This window comes from Mustela lutreola, chromosome 9 (assembly GCF_030435805.1).
Source record: "Mustela lutreola isolate mMusLut2 chromosome 9, mMusLut2.pri, whole genome shotgun sequence".
In the NCBI taxonomy this organism is placed as follows: domain Eukaryota; kingdom Metazoa; phylum Chordata; class Mammalia; order Carnivora; family Mustelidae; genus Mustela; species Mustela lutreola.
Genome location: NC_081298.1, coordinates 21,173,706 through 21,194,255, shown reverse-complemented (window position 1 = coordinate 21,194,255; position 20,550 = coordinate 21,173,706). Strand labels below are relative to the sequence as shown.

At 42.2% G+C, this 20,550-nt stretch overlaps 1 protein-coding gene across 2 annotated transcripts in view; it reads left to right on the top strand.

The window, feature by feature from the left end:
- The window catches only part of CTNNBL1 (catenin beta like 1), a 163,031-nt gene that overhangs the window by 93,692 nt on the left and 48,789 nt on the right, over nucleotides 1–20,550 (top strand). For both annotated transcript variants that reach the window (XM_059133251.1, XM_059133252.1), the window contains one exon: nucleotides 6,205–6,386. In XM_059133251.1, coding sequence (XP_058989234.1) covers nucleotides 6,205–6,386 — 182 coding nt within the window. The remainder of the gene's footprint in view (nucleotides 1–6,204; nucleotides 6,387–20,550) is intronic.

Genomic DNA, 20,550 nt, shown 5'->3' with positions numbered 1-20,550 from the left:
GCCAAATCAGAGTCTTTTACTTTTAGTATTTCCAAGATTGCTGTGTTATTTGTAAAATGGTTTGAATGTATGCTGCATGGTAACTGAAGGTGCCCTGGTACACGACCATCCTTCATGTCAGGAGGCCTTTTCCTAGTGACTAAACAATGAGGATATTATAGCTCGGTTTCCTAATTTCTGCTCACATCGTTATGTGCCCTAGTCATAACCTTTGCAAATTCAGCTTTGTGAAGTAGGATGCTCGAGTCCAGCCGCAGTGAAAACAAATGTATTATTTGCCTTGTTTCCTGTTAGAATTCCAGCTTGGTGCAAAAAAACCCTTTTCTGCTGAATTTGGAACCTTGTTTACCCTACTCCTGATATTTAAGATTTCATGTCTGACAAATATGTCTTTTTTTATACTAGTATGGTAGGTAAACTCTTTGTCATTTTACACTGATAGCAGTATCATGGTCTCCTAACTGTCCTCCTTGCTCCCCAGCCCTGTCTTCGCTCTAGTGCCTTCATCACACAGCCACCAGAGTAAGCTTTCTAGAATTATCCATCCAGTCCAGTGCCCTCCTTTTCTCCAACATCTCATGGCTTCTCAATGTCTGTGGCATGGAGCCCAGGGGCCCCAAGAACACATTTAGGGCCTGTTGTGACCTCTGCCCACCTCTCCTCAGTAATCTGCCAGCCCCGGTCATTCACAGCTACCTCTGGTCTCCCATAAGATTATACCTTTGCACGGGCTGTGTACCCACACCGTCACCAGTGGCCACACTCTCCTCTCTGTCGGGCCAATACTCATTCTTCAGACTGTGTTCAGATGTTACCTACATGTGACACCTTCACTGACTTGTCCTAGATAAAATTAATTTTCTCTGCCTCTCACCTCCTTAGACTTAATTTCCATCGCTTTGGGCTTTTGATATTATTTTTGTTTAACTGTCCTTAAATTGCTCAAAGACTGGGAGCTTAGAGTTTCCAGCAGCTAGTGCAGTGCCTGCTGCATGAAGGTACGAGCTCAGAAGGAACCTTTTTTTTTCTTTTAAATTCAGTAGTTATGTTGAGTGTTATTTGTGAGTATCTGTGAGCTATTTTGATTAATTCTTTGGTGAGGAGAGTTAAGGTAGGAATATTTACAATACATCCTTGGTCTTTTGAGGTTGACACCAAGTAAGATGTCTGTCGTGGTTTGTCTGGGACTAAGAGGTTTCCCAGGATGTGGCACTTTTAGTGCCAAAAATGGAACAGTCTCAGGTAAACCCAGATGGGCTAAACCCAAGGGGCACTGTCAATGAGATTTTTACGTACTTAGGGGTGCCTGGGTAGCTCAGTGAGTAAAGCCTCTGCCTTCAGCTCAGGTCATGGTCTCAGGGTCCTGGGATTGAGCCCCACATCAGGTTCTCTGCTCAGCGGGGAGCCTGCTTCCCCCGCCCTCTCTCGGTCTGCCTCTCTGCCTACTTGTGATCTCTCTCTCTGTCAAATAAATAAATAAAATCTTAAAAAAAAAAAAAAAAGATTTTTTACGTACTCCTTTTTTTCCCCTTACTGGGACTCAGTTTTGGCTGGCTACTCTCACCTAGGATAAGCATGCCTTGTCATCCTTAGCACTTTAATAATGCAGTGTTTTAGTATTATTTCCTCTACAGAGACCTAGCCAAAGGGATGTTCTTTCCGATTCCTTTTCTTTGGTTTTCAGGTGAGAAATGGGGTGAAGGGCTTTGGGTTATGTTATTTCCACCTTTTTGGTTAGGCTTGCCTCCCCTTTCCTGATAATCACCTTAACTCCATCTGTCCATTCTCCCCTTTTATATCTTTAATATCCTTATCATCATTAGCTTCTTTTTTTTTTTTAAGATTTTATTTATTTATTTGACAGAGATCGATCACAAGTAGATGGAGAGGCAGGCAGAGAGAGGGAAGCAGGCTCCCTGCTGAGCAGAGAGCCCGATGCAGGACTCGATCCCAGGACTCTGGGATCATGACCTGAGCCGAAGGCAGCAGCTTAACCCACTGAGCCACCCAGGTGCCCTCATCATTGGCTTCTTGATGCTCAGAAGATATGATTGGGTTGTCCATATTCTTAAAAGTAATAATTTTTAAAAAAATCTTACCCTAGTTTCCTTCTCAAACTAATAGACTTTCTTCTCCAGGCTTTACTAGGAGTAGCTCACACTCATCCCTCTTACTCTCTCACCTGCTTTCAAATATATATATATATATATGAAAATATATACTATATATATGGTATATATTTCTATAGAAAATATATACTGTAGGAAAAGACAGATATATTTGGATATATCTATCCAAATATATAGATATATCTATCCAAATATTTGGATAGATATATCCAAATATATCAATATATCTGTCTTTTCCTATAGTACTCCTCCAAATACATACAATCTCTCCCTCTAAAGTAACTGAAACATACATAATGGTCTCAGAACAAGTACATTGAACTAGATCTCCAACTCCTAGAACCAGTTCTTTACTTGAAGGTCTTATTGTATCATACAAGACAAGGTAACATGGCCTTTGGTATAGTTCATTTTTCCCTTCAGATCTAAGCTAGGAATACCATTTCTTTTTGCTTCAGAAAGCCAGCCTTCTGTCTGTTCTTAGAGCATGCCAGCACATTCCCACCTTAGGGTCTTTGCACATACTGTTTCTTCTGCCTTTAATGTTTGCCCCTAAAATGTACAAGACTGAATCCTCTCAACACTCAGATCTCAACACAGATGTTAACCCTAAAGAGGCTTTGCTTAATAACCTAACCTAAAATATCCTCTCCGTTCATTCTTTTACATTGCAGTATTTCCATGACACTTAACACTATCAAGTATCTTGACTTTCCATTTGTCTCCTGCAGTTAGAATATAAGCTCCATGGAACTTGATCTGTCTTACTCACAGGAGATGTAGCCAGTAAATATTTCTAGATTGAATAATACATGGGGGAGAAATTTATTTTCTGACTTCTACTTTTGCCTTATTATTTCATATTAATTTAGTCTCCCTGAATAGATTTTCATGTTTTTGAAAGCAGAAGCCATGTCTTAATTTTTTATTTTCTCTTGTGTCTACTACAGTACTGAGTAAGTCCTCAGTGAATACTGAATATTGGCTTGGTTGGTTGATTTACCAGGTATACTAGGATATGAAACAATTGACTTATTCTTCTCTACCTCATAGAGTGTTAAAAGAAAACACTGTAAGGTTATAGAAAATCATACCCCTTAAAGAACTGTTTGCAAGAACAGTAGCCAGCGGCAGGGGAAAGATCACCTTTGTTTTTTCTTGAAAACAGTTGAACTTTCCTAAGTCTAGAAAGTAATGCATGTTCATTATGGAAAAATGAAAGATACTGAAAAATAGAGAAAGGAATAATAAGATGCAGAAAGCATTTGACAAAACCCCACACCTTTCATGATAAAAAAAAAAAAAAACCCTAAATTAAGAATAGAAGAGAACTTCTCCAACCTTTCGTATTAGAGCATCCACAAAAGATCCACAGCTAATATCATGCTTAATGGTAAAAGACTGCATACTTTCCCCCTAAAATCCCCAACAAGACAAGGATATCCTCCTTCCCCACTTATATTCAGCATTGTACTGAAGGTTCTAGCCAGATCAGTTAGACAAGGAAATGAAGTAAAAGGCATCCAGATTGGAAAGGAAGAAGGAAAACTATTTCTTTGCAAATGACGTTATCTTGTCTGTAGACAATCCTAAAGAATCCACCAAAAAATTATTAGAACTAATAAGTGAGTTCAGCAAGGTTGCAGAGTAATGTAGAGATCGGTGTATAAAAATCAGTTGTATTTCTGTATACTTGGAATGAACAGTCCAAAAATGAAACTATGAAGACAGTTCCATTTACAATAGCATCAAGAATACAATACCTAGGAATAAATTTAACAAAAGAAGTGCAAATTTATACTCTGAAAACTATAAAACGTTGTTGAAAGAAATTAAAGAAGAGCTGATAAATGGAAAAATATTTCATATTCATGGATTGAAGGCTTAATAGTGTGAAGATAGCAGTACTCCCCAGAATGATATACAGATCCATCACAATCCCTATCAAAAAGCAAACTGACTTAATTGTAAAAACTGACAGACTGATCCTGAAATTCATATGGAATTTCAGGGGACCTAGAATAGCCAGACAGTCTTGAAAAAAGAATAATAACGTAGGATTCCCAATTTTAAAACTTACTACAAAGCAGTGGTTCATAATCAAGACAGTGTGGTACTGGCATAAATTAGAATATATTTGAGAATCCAAAGATAAAAACTGTGTCTGTGGTCAGCTGATTTGCAACAGGAATACCAAGACTATGGAAAGGGGAAAGATTAGTCTTCAACAAATAGTACTAGGACCATTGGGTATCCCCATGCAAATGAATGAAGTTGTATCATTATTTCACACTACATACAAAGATTAACTGAAAATGAATCAAAGAATTAAATACTGGAACTTAAACAATTAAACACTTAAAAGCAAACATAGGTGTACATCTTTATGACATTGGATTTGGCAGAGTTTTCTTAGCTCTGACACCAAAAATGCAGGTAACAAAAGATAAAACAAGTCAGTTGGATTTCAACAAAATTAAAAACTGGTGTTCTTCAAAGGATACCATCAGGAAAGTGAGAAGATGACTCCTAGAATAGAATAAAATATTTACAAATCATATATCAGGGACTTGTATCCAGAATAAAGAGCTTTTACAACTAAGTAATAAAAAGAATTAAGCTAATTAAAAAACAGGCAAAGGATCTGAATAGGCATTTCTCTGAAGAAGATAAAAAAATGCGTAATAAGCACAGGAAAAGATGCTTGACAGCATTAGTTATCAGGGAAGTATAAATTAAAACTACAGTGAGATAGGGGCACCTGGGTGGTTCAGTGGGCTAAGCCTCTACCCTTGGCTCAGGTCATGATCACAGGGTCCTGGGATCAAGCGAGCCCTGCATCAGTCTCTCTGCTCAGCAGGAAGCCTGCTTCCTCCTCTCTCTCCCTGCCTGACTTTCTGCCTACTTGTGCTCTCTGTCTGTCAAATAAATAAATAAAATCTTTAAAAAACAAACAAATAAACAAAAACTACAGTGAGATAACATTTCATACTCACTAGGATGGCCAGAACCAACAAGTCAGCTGACAGGTATTGGTAAAGATGTGGAGAAGTCAGGACACCTACATACTGTTTGTGGGCGTGTCAATTTGGACAGTGATCGTTCCTCAGAACGTTAAAGAAAGAGTTACCATATGGCCCAGCAATTCCACTTCTATGTGTACATACATCCAAGAGAAATGAAAACATATGTCCACTCAGAACCTTGAACGTGAATGTTTTTGGCAGCATTATTCATAATGGCCAAAAGGTAGAAACACCCCCAATGTTCATTAGTAGATGAACAGATAGACAAATTGTAGCATATGCATACAATGAGGTGTTACTCGGCTACAGAAAAGAAATACGATACATGCTACAGCTTGGATGAATCTTGAAAACATGCTAAGGGAAGGAAGACAGTCACAAAACACCACATTTTGTAGGATACCCTCTACCTGACGTGTCCGGAATAGGCAAAGGCATAGAAACAGGAAGTAGTCCGTGGTTGCTAGGGTGAGATGGGGGTGGGGGTGACAGCTAAAGAGTAGGGGATTTCTTGTCAGGATAGTGAAAATGTTCTGTAATTGACTGAGGTGATAGTTGCACATATCTGTGAATATACTAAAATTCATTGAATTATGTATTTTGTGTGGGTGAATTGTGTGGTATGGGAATTATATTTTGATAAAGCTATTAAAAGAAAGAAAAGGAATAATAAGGTAATCCATAATCCCACCACCCTGAAATAACCTGTTAACATTTTGATCCATTTCTTTCCAGTCTTTTTTAATGCATATTTTTCACATAATTGAGGTAATGCTTCATATAGAATCTTGAATATTACCTTTTGTGCTTATCACTCTAACCATAGGAATTTAGTCATTCTATTATGGACTTTCCTAATTATTAAGAAGTATATAATATTCTGTGTAAATCTATCATTATGTAATAATTTTGTCATTGGTGGACGGTTGTTTTGTTTTTTTCTTTCTTTTCCCCCAATTATAATGAGAAACCCACCCCCCCCCCGCAACTTTTTTGGAGACTAGAACATTCCTATGACATGCCTTATATGAAACCTCTTTTGTTCCCAGAGAAAAGAAGATCTCCCGGAGCAGTGCCCTGAAAGTGCTGGACCATGCCATGATTGGACCCGAGGGCACAGACAATTGCCATAAGTTTGTTGATATTCTTGGCTTACGAACCATCTTTCCCCTCTTTATGAAATCTCCCAGGAAGATCAAGAAAGTGGGAACCACTGAGAAGGAACATGAAGGTAGGGTTCACTGGAGAAATCAGCCTACTTTAGGTGCATTAGAAGGAATGGGGGGGGGGGTGAGAGCTACTTTGAAAAACTGTGATGTGCAGTTGAGGAGCGGACTCTGAGGGCCACTTTTTTTTTTTTTCCTTCCCATTTTCTGTGCATGGAAATGCAGCCCGGAGACCCCAGATCACTGATGGTCTTTGTTGCTTTGGTTCTCTGCTCCCTTAAATCCTGTGGTTCCATTTCCTTCTGTTCTATTAATAAGTCTGTGCATGAGGGTTTTGTTTTCTTTGCTGTAATTTGTGGTGAGGTGTCTCTCTGATGGAAGACCCTTTTGAAAAGAGTAATGAGGTGGCAACACATGTCACCTCCAGAGTGGTGCTTTCCTGTATTTCTGTATTAAAGTATGATTCAGCCAACATCAGGAATTGCCGAAATAAATTATTTACAGCCCAGGTTCCCCTTTTTATGTTTCTCCTCCCTGGTGGTACACACTCCCAGCAAAATGCTGCCATGAATTGCGATGCCGTAACCAGAGTAGTTACTGCTCGGCCAATCTCCTCCTGCTATTGTCTGGTGGCCTGCTGCATCCCTCCCCCAAGGAAGAAGCTACAGTGTAATCTGGAAGGCCAGCAACTTAGGAGCACTGACAGTTCTGCTGGAGACTAACAGACACTTGCACCGGGCAATTTACATGGTTGGATGGTTATTTTAAAGGAGGGAGGGAGAGGGGGTAGCGGGGGCACTCTGAGGAGCTGGTCTGTGGAGCTGATTGGCCCATTTGGTTGTCTTGTCAGAAGTTCATGTTTGTTCCATGGTTTGGATGATTTTTTTGTTGGCTATTGGTAGAATTGGTGTGGGTATCTACAGGATCTTTTGCACTCCTCACCCTCATAGGTAAACGTTGAGAGTTCCTGTCTATGCCTTCTCAAATGGATTTGGCTTATTAGCCTCTTCCAACTCAGAGTAGCTAAAGGGAAGGAGACGTGGCTCTCTTCAGGGGTGTCTTCTCTGATCACACCAGCCCTCCAGAGACAACAGAGAGTCTGGCAGGGTTGAAACTGGCAGGGCAAAGAACTGGACTTGAGATCTGAGATCAAGGAGAGAGCTCAGTTGACCCCTGATCAGTTATTGGCCACACACCAGCGGTGAACACGTTAACCCCATGGCCAGTCTGTTTTCTCTCCTCTGTGGGAATTCAGCAAAATGAGGCCCCAGGAAAGGGAATGGGTTGTTTCGGAGATCTAAGAGACAAAGTTTTGCAGACAGTCACTAGTCATTGGACACTTGCCACCTTTCTGGCACTGCTGGGTTACAGGCTCTCTTATTTAGACCTCACAACCTACAAAATAAATCTGTTTTTTTGGTAAAGAAATCAGCTGAGAAAGGAACCAACTTGTAGTTCTACAGCTCACTGGCTGTGTGATGACAGACCTTTTACTTGACTTCTCTGGGCTGCATTTTCAGGTCTATAATCTATAATGAGGAGACAGACTAGTGAACTAGAAGCTCTGATATCTGTACCTTAAAATTCCGAGGCACAGGCCCTAGTTGTCAAGGCTTCATCATGCCATCCGGGAAACTCCTAAAGAGCTGTGCCATGGCTGACCCGCTAGGTTCTGTTGAAAGACCTGATGCTGCCTCTTGAGCATGCTTAAAGGAAGGTAGAGTAGAAAAACAGCCCTCAGCCAGCTCTTGTTCTGTGCGCATGGTACCAAGTAGAGGAAAAGTGACAGATTCAGTGAGCAGCTGTTTCCTTCTGAAAAATGTGCCCAGTGGCGTGCTGGTAACAGTACATTTGCTTTAGAGTACCCGCATTAGAAATTTGATAACATTATTATTAGTGAGGGCAATGGCTTGGTAAGACATCTCCTGGAAGGCATGTTTGGCCTGTAATGGCTGGTGAGGATGAGCGCTGCATTCTGAACACACCCACACCCAGGCAGAAGTGAACCCCAAGGAGGAAATGCAGCCCTGGGCCTCTTCCCGCCCCTGCCAGCTGCTGCTACTCCTGGCACACTGGCCCTCAGGCCTTGATGGGAGTTGAGAAGGGAGGCAGAGCAGAGCAGGGGCACATGGTGCAAGATTTCTTTGTCTTGTCCTCTCCTCTGGGTTATTCTCCCTTTGCTGGCCCTTCTGATGCAAGTGGACCAGGTTTATGTAGTAGTAAGCCGGAGCTTAGCAGCCTCAGACCACTAGGAGTATCTGCAGACATGCCCAGCTCATTCTGGCCCCCAGGTTTCTACCCTGCTCTCCCCTCCATCCACAACAATTTTCTCTGACCTTTCTGTCTGGATACCTTTCAGTCATTTTCAGGTGCTTAGTTTTTGGGGTTTTGTGTCTTCTTAAGATTTACTTACTCAGAGAGAGCAAGAGCATGAGAGGGAGAGAGAATCCCAAGAGCAAACTCTGGGCTGAGTACAGAGCCCAACAGAAATCTCCATCTCATGACCATGTGATCACAGCTTAAGCTGAAACCAAGAGTCAGAATGCTCAGCCGACTGTGCCACCCAGGCACCACTTCAGGTCCTTAGTTTTGGTGTCCCTTTCTCAGTGAAGCCTATGATGAGCTCCTAGATTAGAATAGAGCCTCCTGTTACATGGAGTCTTGGTCCTAGGATTTTGCCTTCCTAGCCCTATCTAAGATTACGGAACCGATGGCCGGGTCACCTCTCAGATCCAGGGTTCAGCCTGGTGCTCCGCTTGTGGGGGATGTACAGTAAACATTCACTGACTGCAGGAATGAGCAGCCACTTCTCTAAAGGACTTTTCAAGAAAGTTAAGCACAAACAAGGATTTAGGACTCTTCCTAGAACCCTGCATAGTTGAAGTCAATGCAGTTGACTTTAGTAGATTGTTTGAAAGCAAAAACAAGTGGGTGGCTAGTCATAAGTTTTACTTTGTCTCACTGGCTTTGAAATTATGGCAGAAGCCCCGCTTTAGAGCCATGCCCTTAAGAACCACCTCTGAAATTGAATAAAGAAAACCTCATTTAATATGGAGCGAGGAGACCAGAAGGGGGAGCTCTCACCCCCTAACACTTGCTATCAGTTGCAGACCCCAAAAGGAAGAGACAGATCTTGCACTCCCCACAGGAGGAAGCTTATAATTTACTAACCCAGCAGGAGGAAGAAAGATTTTCCCCTTGCCCAGTAGTAGCCTAGCCAATGACAAGCCACTACACTTCAAACTCTTGGTTTATTCAGATGTACTTTTGTTTATAGCATCTCCTCAGAACCCTCGCCCTCCCCCCATAAAATAGCAGACTTCTCCTTTGTTCTCTGGACTTGCTTATAATTTTGTCATAGCTTGAATGGCCTGAATTGTAATTCTCTACCAATCCTGAGAAAACCCTTTTTGTTTTTTCGGTAAAATTACTAACAGTTTTATTTTTAAGATTAACATACATTATGGATAGAACTTCCTTATATAAGTGAGGCCCTCCTATGACAAGCTTCTTCTGGTAATCCAACAACTCCTAATTAAGCACCATAGGCTGGGAATTAGCTTGCCAGCCCAGAACCTCTAGAGAGCTGCCCTGCGCTGCTCCCTTTCTTATCAAACCTCAGAGACTTGTCACGTGTAAGAGTGGATTGCCTTAAAGTTCATCCTGGTCAAGGCTCAGCACTTGTCATCTCTCAGCACCATCCACTAAACTCCTCAGGTAGCCATATTGCCTGGTGCGCTACCAATAGCTCCACTGCTTAGGAACCGTGGTGGTCTTCCTAAACTTCTCCAAGCCTTAGTTGCCCTGTCTGTGAAATACTAGCTCTACCACATGGGGTGGTTGTGAGCGTCAGGGGAAATGACCTATGTAAACTCAGTGTGGACGCCGGAATAGAGTAGGTTCTTTAAGAAGTATAAGTTCTCATGTCTGCCAGCCCTGTCTCCCCTGCCCCTCTGGGCCCTTGTCCCATGCACCCATCCTGAGAGGTCACCGGGAAGCCGGTGGGAGAGTGTGAGTGGGTTTTACTAGCCTGCGGTGTAATTGCTCCATGAGATCTGCGTAGACTGGGCAGACTGCTTGTTGATGGGCATGTACAGTGTCATGATATGCTAACTAGTGGGGTGGCATAAACACAGCTGTGTTCCCCACTCCGACAGAAGGGGTTGAGAGGGAAGACTCTCTAGATTAAGGTGACTCTGGAGGGAAGGTAAGAAGCAAAAACCACCGTTATGGCCTAGAATTGCTGGTAATTTAGTTCTGCTTTTGTGAGTTGGGCTGGAGAAGGACAAGAATTATTGTAATTGAAATCCTTTAGGTTTGCATAATAAAACTTTCAGAAAAAGATCAGGGGAGGCACTTAGCTTGGGGGTTGGGTGGAAAGAAAAAAATTTGCCCTTGGGTATAATAGCGTGATTGGCTGCCTCCTTGGTTTTATAGGGATTAGTACAGTGTGCGTTGTCTCCTTGGTATTAACTGCTTCAGAATGGGAGGGAAGAAGAAAAGAGCTGGGATCCAGAAATGGCATTTGACCTTTACGTCTTGTCTCTTTTAAAATTCTTATTAAAAGAGGTCCAATTTTCCTTGTATTGCTTCATTAGGTAGGTGAGTTATTGAGTTTGTAGCAGTTCTAGTTAATTGCGCTGTTTTAACATGGTTCCCCTGGAGGCTGTTACAGGCTTTGGGGGGGTGCGGGGGCTAGGAAGCAGTGTATAGGTATGTGGTGTGCATGCTAGGCATATGCACACATTCTACCTCATCAACAGTGACAGCAGTTGATAACAAGTCAGTGTTTTAAAGACTACTTTTCTGTCATCAGCAAAGAATTGTGATTCCAGTGGACTCCACGCATCAGGAGTGCTGGGTGCTTCTCAGACTCCCAGCAGCCAGGAGGTATAGACCAGAGCTCCTGCCACCTGCCTGAGTCAGAAGAGGGAAATGGCAAAACCTTTCCTACCGTCAGAAGAGAACCGAGTTTGGTCAGCATCAGTGAAAAAGAAACATTTTTGATGCCTCCACAGTAGGTCGTGGCAGTGACATGGCATCATTTGGTGCTGCCTTTTATCAGGGCTCCTGCTATGTTCAAAATTTAACAAAGACAGGAACAAAATCCTGGGTCCTGCTGCTCTTTCCTGGTATTCCATCTCCAGATCCTTTTTTCTTGCCCTGTCCTTGTTCCTCAAGCGTTCATTTTTGCATGGGTTGGCAGTGTCTTCCCCTCAGTTGTTTTTGCGTTTTACTGTGTGCACTCTCCTTGATTTCATCTACTTCCTGCAGCTTTAACCCACATCTCTCTGCTGTTGATCCCCAAATCTTCAACCTTGTGTCTCTTCCAGGCTCTAGTCAGTTCAGCTAATTAACAAACAGGAAACTCCCATCAGACAGGCCAACTCAGCTCATTCAAAACCATTCCTATTCCTTCATTGCCCAAGACTCATCTGCTTTTCCCCTCTGGAAATGGTCACGGCACCACCCTCCACTCCACCAGGCAAGGCAGAGATCCACACGCCGTGCTTAAGGCTCATGGTCCCCACACGTAATTGATTACATTGTGCCAGTACCAGTGACTCTGCCCTTACCACCTTTCCTAACTCACTACAGCCTTACTAAGTCTCTCTGCCCTAGCCTCCCAGCTCTCATGTCTCCTCAAAATCTGTCCTGCATGCCCCCACCCAAATGAGAGAGACACTCCCAGCCCACAACTGTAAAATTACAGTTCATAGAAGGGAAGGAATAAACATAGGGAATAAAGCAGTTTTACCTGTATTTACCAGAAAGCCATATTAGCAAATATAAAAACATACCGAACAAGAATGACTTCATTATTAAAGGGAGCAGGAGAATAGGAATGCTCAGTGAGGAAGGCGCTTCCGGTGGAAGGGAGAGGAGGGGTCTAGGCTAATAACAGACAGTACCAGGATTTCAACGGGCCGGTTTGCCATTACTATATTCAGCGCTTGTAGCAGTATCTTTACATATCTGATCGCGTTCGAGTCTTACAGCTACCCCACAAGAGTAGTGGCTTTTCTCTTCCTGAAAATGAGGAAATTGTAATGACTTCAAGTCATATAGTAGGTAAGTGTCTAAACGAAGACCTACACCCTCAGCTTCTGACCACAAATCCCACACTCGGCTCATGAAACTAAGCCATCGTATGTGTTCTGCTGGATCCAAGCCAGCTTGCTCTTCTCTGGGTTGCTGGTGAAATCAAAAGATCTTAACCAGAAGACCTTGGTTCTAATCTTGATGCTTTGACCCAGGGCAGGTCATTAAGATGGTGGAGACTTTAATTACTTACCCTTTCAAATTGCTCAAGTTATTAGGAGCAAATGGCAAAATGACTCAGTGAGATTGTGTCTAGGCAATTCGAGTGCCCTTCACGGGGCTCACTTATGGTAGGTGCTCAGTAAATATTGGTGGAATGTACAGATGAATTTATTTAACACCAGTGTAACATTAACCATCAACGGTTAGGATCAAGGCACATGTTAGTAGTTAAAAGCTTTGCGCAATTCAAGAGATTCTTGCCATGGTAACCAGTGTATGGTTCTCCCACAAGGCCACTCAGCTTTTGTCCACCATAGTGTTTAAAATATATTTGTTTATTCATCTGTAAGAAAAGGATTAATACCGACTTCCTTGGGTTAGTGTGAGATTTATTACTGTGAGGTGACTGGCTTAATGCAGGTCTAATATCATGTGGGGGTCTGATAAATGTTAGTGTATTATAGATTATTATTTTAATACTGACCCTAGACATCATACTATACTAAGACTTGTTATACTAGAGGTTGCAAAGGCCTAGAGGAAAGAGTATTCTAGGGATTCTGGGAATGCTTAAGAAAAGAGATGGCACTAGAGTGTTCCTTGAAAGATACATAGTATTCCTTCTTGTACAGTGAGGGAAATGGCAGGGGTGGGGGACAGTGAGTGCTAAAGCATATATAGGTAGTTATTGTGATATAGATGATTAAGAATATGGGCTTTTGATTAAAGCAAGACTTATGTTGGTGTCTTGGTCTTGTTGTTTATAAGCTGTGTGACTTTGGGAAAGTTGCTTAACCTCTCTGAGCCTGTATTTCCTCAGTTGTAAAATTAGGATGATACTGGAATCTTATCTCGGTGCTATGCAAGGATTAGGTGAAATAAGACAGATCAAGTGCTTATTAGCACAGTGTCTGCTTCCTTAATATTAGTGGCTGGGATGAAGATGGGTTTCCCATTTGTGTTTCTCTTCTTTCTACTCTGTTGGTGATTTTTAAAGTATCTACCTAAAGAAATGCTTTCCCTCCCTGAGTCTGCCATTCATAGCTGTGTACTGGTCCCCTGTGAAAGGTAACAAAAACCTTCCTCAGAGAGGACTTACCAGGGAGTCCCATGTCCCTGCTTCTCCACATGGTCTGTAAACAGAAACGTCAAAGGTTTTTCCCCCTTTTTATATTCCTCAAGCTTGAAAATTACGAAAGGGTTGGTTATAGTGGTCAGAACAGTAAGCAAGTGAAGAGCGAACGGTATTTAATTTTAAGAATAGCATTAAGTCATGTACTAACAGGCACTTTATGTTAAACAAGGATGGAAATGTCTTGCTGTTGTTCCGTTGCTATTTGAAAACCTCATAATTGAACAGTTTCTGGATCAATTCCTTTTCTCTCCCTCCAGCTGCTTGTCTCATTCCTGACCTCAGATGACAAAATGTAGGGATGCTGAAATAAGCAATGTGTTTGTGTTCCTTTCATCAGGCTTGAGGGGATGATTTTGAGTGTTGCACATCTGGCTTGCTAACTGGTTCCAGTCATATTAAGGATTTACCCACAGGCCTTTCCCAACTAGAACACAACATAGTTGTTTGCCAGTGAGGAAGACCATGAAGCAGGATTTATTTGCCATCCCGGAAGAAACTGCTCTTTTTTGCAGGGCAAGAGGGAAAGTAGGCTCATGGCCAGCTCACATTTATTGGGCATCTACTAAGAGACTCAGGGCTTTACAGGGTACATACTTTATGAATTAGGCAGTTTAATCTTCTTTTTAGAGATGAGTCTTAGAGAGTTTGTTAATTACCAAATACCTTTTAGCAAGTAAGTCACAAAAGCAGAATTTGAGCCTGGGTCTGCTTCCAAAGCTCCTTCCCACACCAAGGTGGCTCCTGTGGTCTTCTGGCTGGCATCCAGAGGCAACACAGAGCAGTGGAGGGAGGGATTGTCTTTGAGGTGGATGGACCTGGTTTCAAATCCCAGCTCTACCCCCAAACTACCAGGTAGCCTTGGGCAGGTTATGCTCTCTGGATTTTGAATTCCTCTTCGATCAACAAGCTGGATAAAACCTTTCTGAAAACACTGTGTGAAGAATAACGATCATGAGCATCCTATATAGCCAGCATATGACAGTTTAATAAACAATAATATAGGGTGCCTGGGTGGCTCAGTGGGTTAAAACCCCTACCTTCGGCTCAGGTCATGATCTCGGGGTCCTGGGATCGAGCCCCACATTGGACTCTCTGCTCCGCGGGGAACCTGCTTCCTCCTCTCTCTCTCTCTGCCTGCTTCTCTGCCTACTTGTGATCTCTGTCTGTCAAATAAGAAAAATAAAATCTTTTTAAAAAATTAAAAAATAAATGATAATATAGATAATGCATATCAGTCTCCTTTTGTCAACCTGTTCCAGTTTTCACGTTTATGTGTAGGATGCCCATTCATTAACTTTTGTGGGTGTGAAGCCCAGTTATGGACCAGGACTTCATGTATGGACAAGCTGGGTCATAGCAACACTTCCAAAGAAATAGAACAACCACTATTCATCTCGATGGCCTGTTAACATGGGGCCTCACTTATCTTGATCATGCTAATCCCATCAAAATATATCATGTCTCAAATGAGGTACCAGACCCTTCTATTTGAGTTTGACTCGCATGTAGAGGGTCTGTTTCTATGGATAAGAGCCCTGAAGGTAGGTTAGTGAGGCTTCATTCATTCTTTCATTAACAGATCACTAGCCCCTGTTTTGTGCCAGGTTTGGTGCTGTAGATGGACAGTGAACAAGCTCACAGCTCAATTAGGGAGACATAGAAACCTGTATTTATATTGCAAGGTAAAAGGCAGAAGCAAGCGTGAAGCACTGTGGGAGCAGGGACCAGGGACTTCTCTCATCTGTCCTGGGTGGTGAGAGAGCAAGTGATATTAGAAATCATTCCACGTCACATACATGGCTCTTGAGCCAGTGTTCAGTATGAGTAAGCCAGGTGAAAGAATAAAGTAGCACGTATAAATAAAAGTTGGAAGGGATAGATTGTACTGAGCCTTAAACCTAGCTGCCTGTAAGAATCATCTGGAATTTTGTTTCAAATGTATTCTTCTGGGACACCTTCTCATACTTCCCGGTTTCACCAGTCTGCCTGATGTCGGCAGATCTATATTTATATTCGGCTTCCCAGGAGTACCCTCTGAGACCAGTCTGGCACCAGCTGTGGTGACAAGAGCATGGAGGCAGAGATGAGGTAGTTAAGCAGAAGCCAGACCTTGAAGGATCCTATAGAGCTGTTATGAGGACTGACTTAGTTAATTCATGTAAGATGCTTAGGACAGTACCTGGCATATAATTAGCATTCATTGTTGGTGGTGGTTATTGCTGTTCTTATATTATTTCATTATGTTATACTAAGAAACGGACTCCCCCAAATTTCTACAGATCATGGTATAGTAATAATTTTAGTTGTTTGACTATCTCAGCTAATTTGGCACAAATCTGAGTGGAGAGGATGAAGGAGAAACAGTCCCTCCTGTTTTTCTTTTGCGTTTTTCATTTTGCCAGGTAGAAACTTAGTTCTCTAGTGACAGCATTAGCTGAATTTGTATTTTGGATATAGAATTTTCCACCAGTACATTTATTATTTTGTCAATATAACTCTGTTAGTTTTCATTTATAATCTTGATTAAATTTTATAGAACTAGTTTTGTATGCAATGCATCTCCTTCACAGAAGTAAGACAAATACCAGGAATGTAGAAGCAACAGTAGGGAAGTAGCCAAACCTTGTTATGGTATTTCCCCAGCATTTTTAAGTGGTGCCAAAATGAGGAAGTAACCTAGGGGCCAGGCACTGAGGGCTCTGGTTTCTTAGAATTCAAAACATTATCTTTAGTCAAATTCGCTTCCTAATGTTATCATTTGGGAGCATTTGGTGTTCTGAGTACTCTGGAAGCTTTTTACATGCATTATCTCATTTCACCTAATAACCCACAATAACTCCATGAAACATGTGTAATTACCCACATTTTACGGATGAAAACACTGAGGCACAGAGAAGTTGTTGTCTTGGAAAATCACAGAGCATAGGACATGGCCTTTGCTAGGATTTTTCTGTGGCTTCCAAAAATTGAATCAGTGTTCTTCTTTTAGTCATAAATCAGGGCTGGTCACTTGTAGCAGACCTAATTTAAACTGCCCACTGCCTTTTCCTATTCAGTTTCTTTAAGTCCTCAGTAGCCCTGCCCCCAACTATTGCATAAATGTCCTCTGTCTCTTAATCCTGAACATTTGCCCTGTTACACTTTATTCACCTTTTCTTGGCTTCCAGCTTTAAGTGTACCTACCTACTGATAGCCTCCTCTCTCCTCATGGCCTCCCAGACCTGAAGCTCAATACCTCTTCAGCCTTTGGTTTCTGTTCCTAAACAGTCCTGTCTGCTTCCCTTGCAATTGCCTGCCTTTAAACACTTCACTCAGCACTGGTCTGTTTTCTCCCTCCGTGGGGCCCCTTTTGAGAATGAGACATAAATCTGTAGTTTTTGACCCCCCCACTGATCAGTATCACTCGAAGAGCGATACACATGCCTGGGCCCCACTTCCAGAATTTCTGAGGACTGGGACTCCAAGCCTCTCTCTATATATTTTTTTAAGATTTATTTATTTTTAAAGATTTATTTATTTATTTGACAGACAGAGATCACAAGCAGGCAGAGAGGCAGACAGAGAGAGAGGAGGAAGCAGGCTCTCCGAGGAGCAGAGAGCCCGATGTGGGGCTCGATCCCAGGACCCTGGGATCATGACCTGAGCCGAAAGCAGAGGCTTTAACCCACTGAGCCACCCAGGCGCCCCTCGAGCCTCTATATTTTTAAACAGCTTCAGAGCCCGTTGCTTAGCTAGTTCTGAGAACCACTGGCTAGAAGTAGAAGCATAGATAAGCATCCTTTTTGCTTTCCCTCTATGCCAAGTGAAGATTCTTGACATGGTGGGTCTTAGGGGGAGGCTTGCTAAAAATGGCTTTGTTGCTTTTTCTGAGTATGAATAGAATAACCTAGGATAGGAAACTCAAGCATTGTGGAAAGGATGGAGGGAAAGTAAAAATCACCCCAGTCTCACCACCCAGAGTTAATTACTAGAAGCATCATGGACCCCATCCATGTTAGGAGTAGGGGTTGTGTCTATGTGCATATAATTTTACATAAATGGAATCGTGGTGCGTGTGCTGTTTTGTGACCTGCTGTTTTTACTCAGTGTGTCTTGGGCATATTTGTGGGGGGTGAGTCTTTTAATACAGTTAGGAAGCTAGATGGTATTTGTAGAAGGCAGGCTACATTTTAGGTTTCATGATCAGCTTGTGGAGGAGATAGTTTGGAAAGGTAAGCTGTGCTTAGATAGTCAGGTGGGCTTCTCCAAGGATTGTGAATGTGCTGGGACTTCAGGATGGTAAGGAAATGAGGCGTGGACTGAAGGCTAACACGTCTGCGGTCCCTTGGTCACAGGGTAAGAGGACGTGAAGAGGCCTTTCAAATGGTATATATTTTTTTTAATTGTGTGACTTTGAATGTGTTAGACATGTTGGCATCTAGCAGTAGATACAATGTGGAAGGGGGTAAACTGAAAATAAACTTGTATACATTTCACTGATCATAAAGAATACAGTTACACGAGTTCCATGTTTGTCGGTATCCACCTTCCCAGACTCTTGGGGTATTGGATGTGATTTTTTTTTTTTTTTAAGATTTTATTTATGTATTTGACAGACAGAGATCACAAGTAGGCAGAGAGGCAAGCAGAGAGAGGAGAAAGCAGGCTCCCCGCTGAGCAGAGAGCCCGATGCGGGGCTCGATCCCAGGACCCTGAGATCATGACCTGAGCCGAAGACAGAGGCTCAACCCACTGAGCCACGCAGGTGCTCCTGGATGTGATTTTTTTATGTGCAGTCGCCTGCAGGTTGCTGGGGAAATGCTCTGTGTATTTAATCATGTTGCAGTCTTACTTGTTTGTATTTTTTTGTTGTGTTTTTTATGGTAAGAAATGTTTTTGGCTTGCCTTTATAGTCAGATTGATTTTGCTTGTGGGTGTCCAGATGCTGATGAGCTGTAATTAGCATAAGAAGGAGGTTGGAAAGATGTTGAACATTCTTCTCTGGTAGCCAAATGAAGATCCCCAAACAGAAATTATTCTCAGGTATCAGGTCCAAGGGAAGCAGCTCTTTTCTCTTTTAGGTGTGGGTCTATTAAAGTGTAGGAGTGTTGGCTGAGGAGATCACCACTGGTAATGGGGCTGGAGAGTCACGGGGCATGGGGGTGATTTTCTGTCTGCAGCTGAGTGCCTCTGTGACATAGTAACTTTAAATCCCTTCAGTAGCCTGTTAGAAAAGCTCCTGGGCTGGGTTAGGGGATCTGTTTATGTTTCTGGCACAACTGAGGCTCAAGCTCTGTGACTTGGGTTAAGTAGTTTGCCCCCTTCCAACCTGTTTCCCCATCTTTAAGAAGGAAACAGTAACATTTCAGTGTGAGAATTGCTTAAGATAATGTATGGGGGGAGTGCTTTGTATACCATACAATGATGCAGTGTCTGTAGTGTGGCGGTGTGTGTTCCATGGTCTTTCCCTGGTCTCTTCTACATTCCTTATATATATTTTTTTCTTTTAATAGTTTTCTTCCTTGTTCCTGGCTCCAAAATAGAAAGAAAATGATTGTTAATATGTTCCCTATTTGCTGCAGGGTTACCATAAAATAAATTAAGCGTATCATTTTGATAATCACTAAAAAATATGCCTACAACTTTCTTAAATGTATTGATTACTAATAAATCATGTCTCTGTTAAGTACGCCTGCTGGCTGGCAAGCTTGCAGAATAACAATGTTTGCCAGCCTCAGTAACAGGCTGATTTTCCTGCTGACCAAGGCAGCAGTGGTGTCATGTTTATGGAGTATATTGGCTGTGTTCCTTGAATATGTGCTATCAGTGTCCCTACCATCAGCCCCATGTGGGTTGTCATTAGTCTGTTTCATGACTGAGGAAACAGCCCCAAAGAAGTTAAGTACTTTTTCAAATCATGCACGTGGTTTAAATTAACATCTGCTGGGGGGCGCCTGATTGACTCGGTGGGTTAAAGCCTCTGACTTGGCAGGGTCCTGGGATCAAGCCCCATATTTGGGCTCTCTGCTCAGTGGGGAGCCTCCTTCCCCACCCCACTGCCTGCTGCTCTGCCAACTTGTGATCTCTGTCAAATAAATAAACAAAATCTTTGAAAAGTTAATTAATTAATTAATTAACCTCTGCTGGAACACAAAGCCCATATTCTTGACCCAGTGCTTCAGTTTCCCAAGGAGACATCTGAAAACCAAGAAGTTAAATGACTTTTAATCACCAAAGCAACAATCCAGTAACTTTAGTTATTTCTAGAAATATAATAGGAAAATTTATAATACTGGCATGGCTATAAAGTTCTATTAACAAATGCTTTGGTATCTGGTAATGGGTTGTGAATTTTTTTCTTTTTCTTTCTTCCTTTTTTTGGCGGGGGGGGGGACGGGTGTATTTTGTAATGTGGGATGTGAAATTTTTTTTACATCAATCTAGATTTTTGAAATAATGACGCTTATTATAATAAAGTTCTTTTCTGTACATTTTATATTAAGTTGGATATGTTTTTCCTAGCCAGAAGCTTGGCATGGTTCTTAATATAGAAAGAACGTGATGCAGACTTGAGTTCAAATGCCACACCAGTTGTGTTTTGAGACTCAGCTTTCAGTGTGATGGAGGAGGGTTCCTCACAGCAACAAGCAGTTCATGGGCACCAGCATACTTTCCAGCAAGAATTCAGCTCCGTTCTGACACTATCTACGCAGAGATAGCTTCACATTCCACAGATTTGGGGCTCAGTCCTACAAGATTACCCTCCTCCGTCAGATGCAATTTGCAAGCCCTGTTCTTCTGACCAAGTGGCTCTAAAATCAGAGGTTCTCAGGACCCCCTCCTCTGGTTCA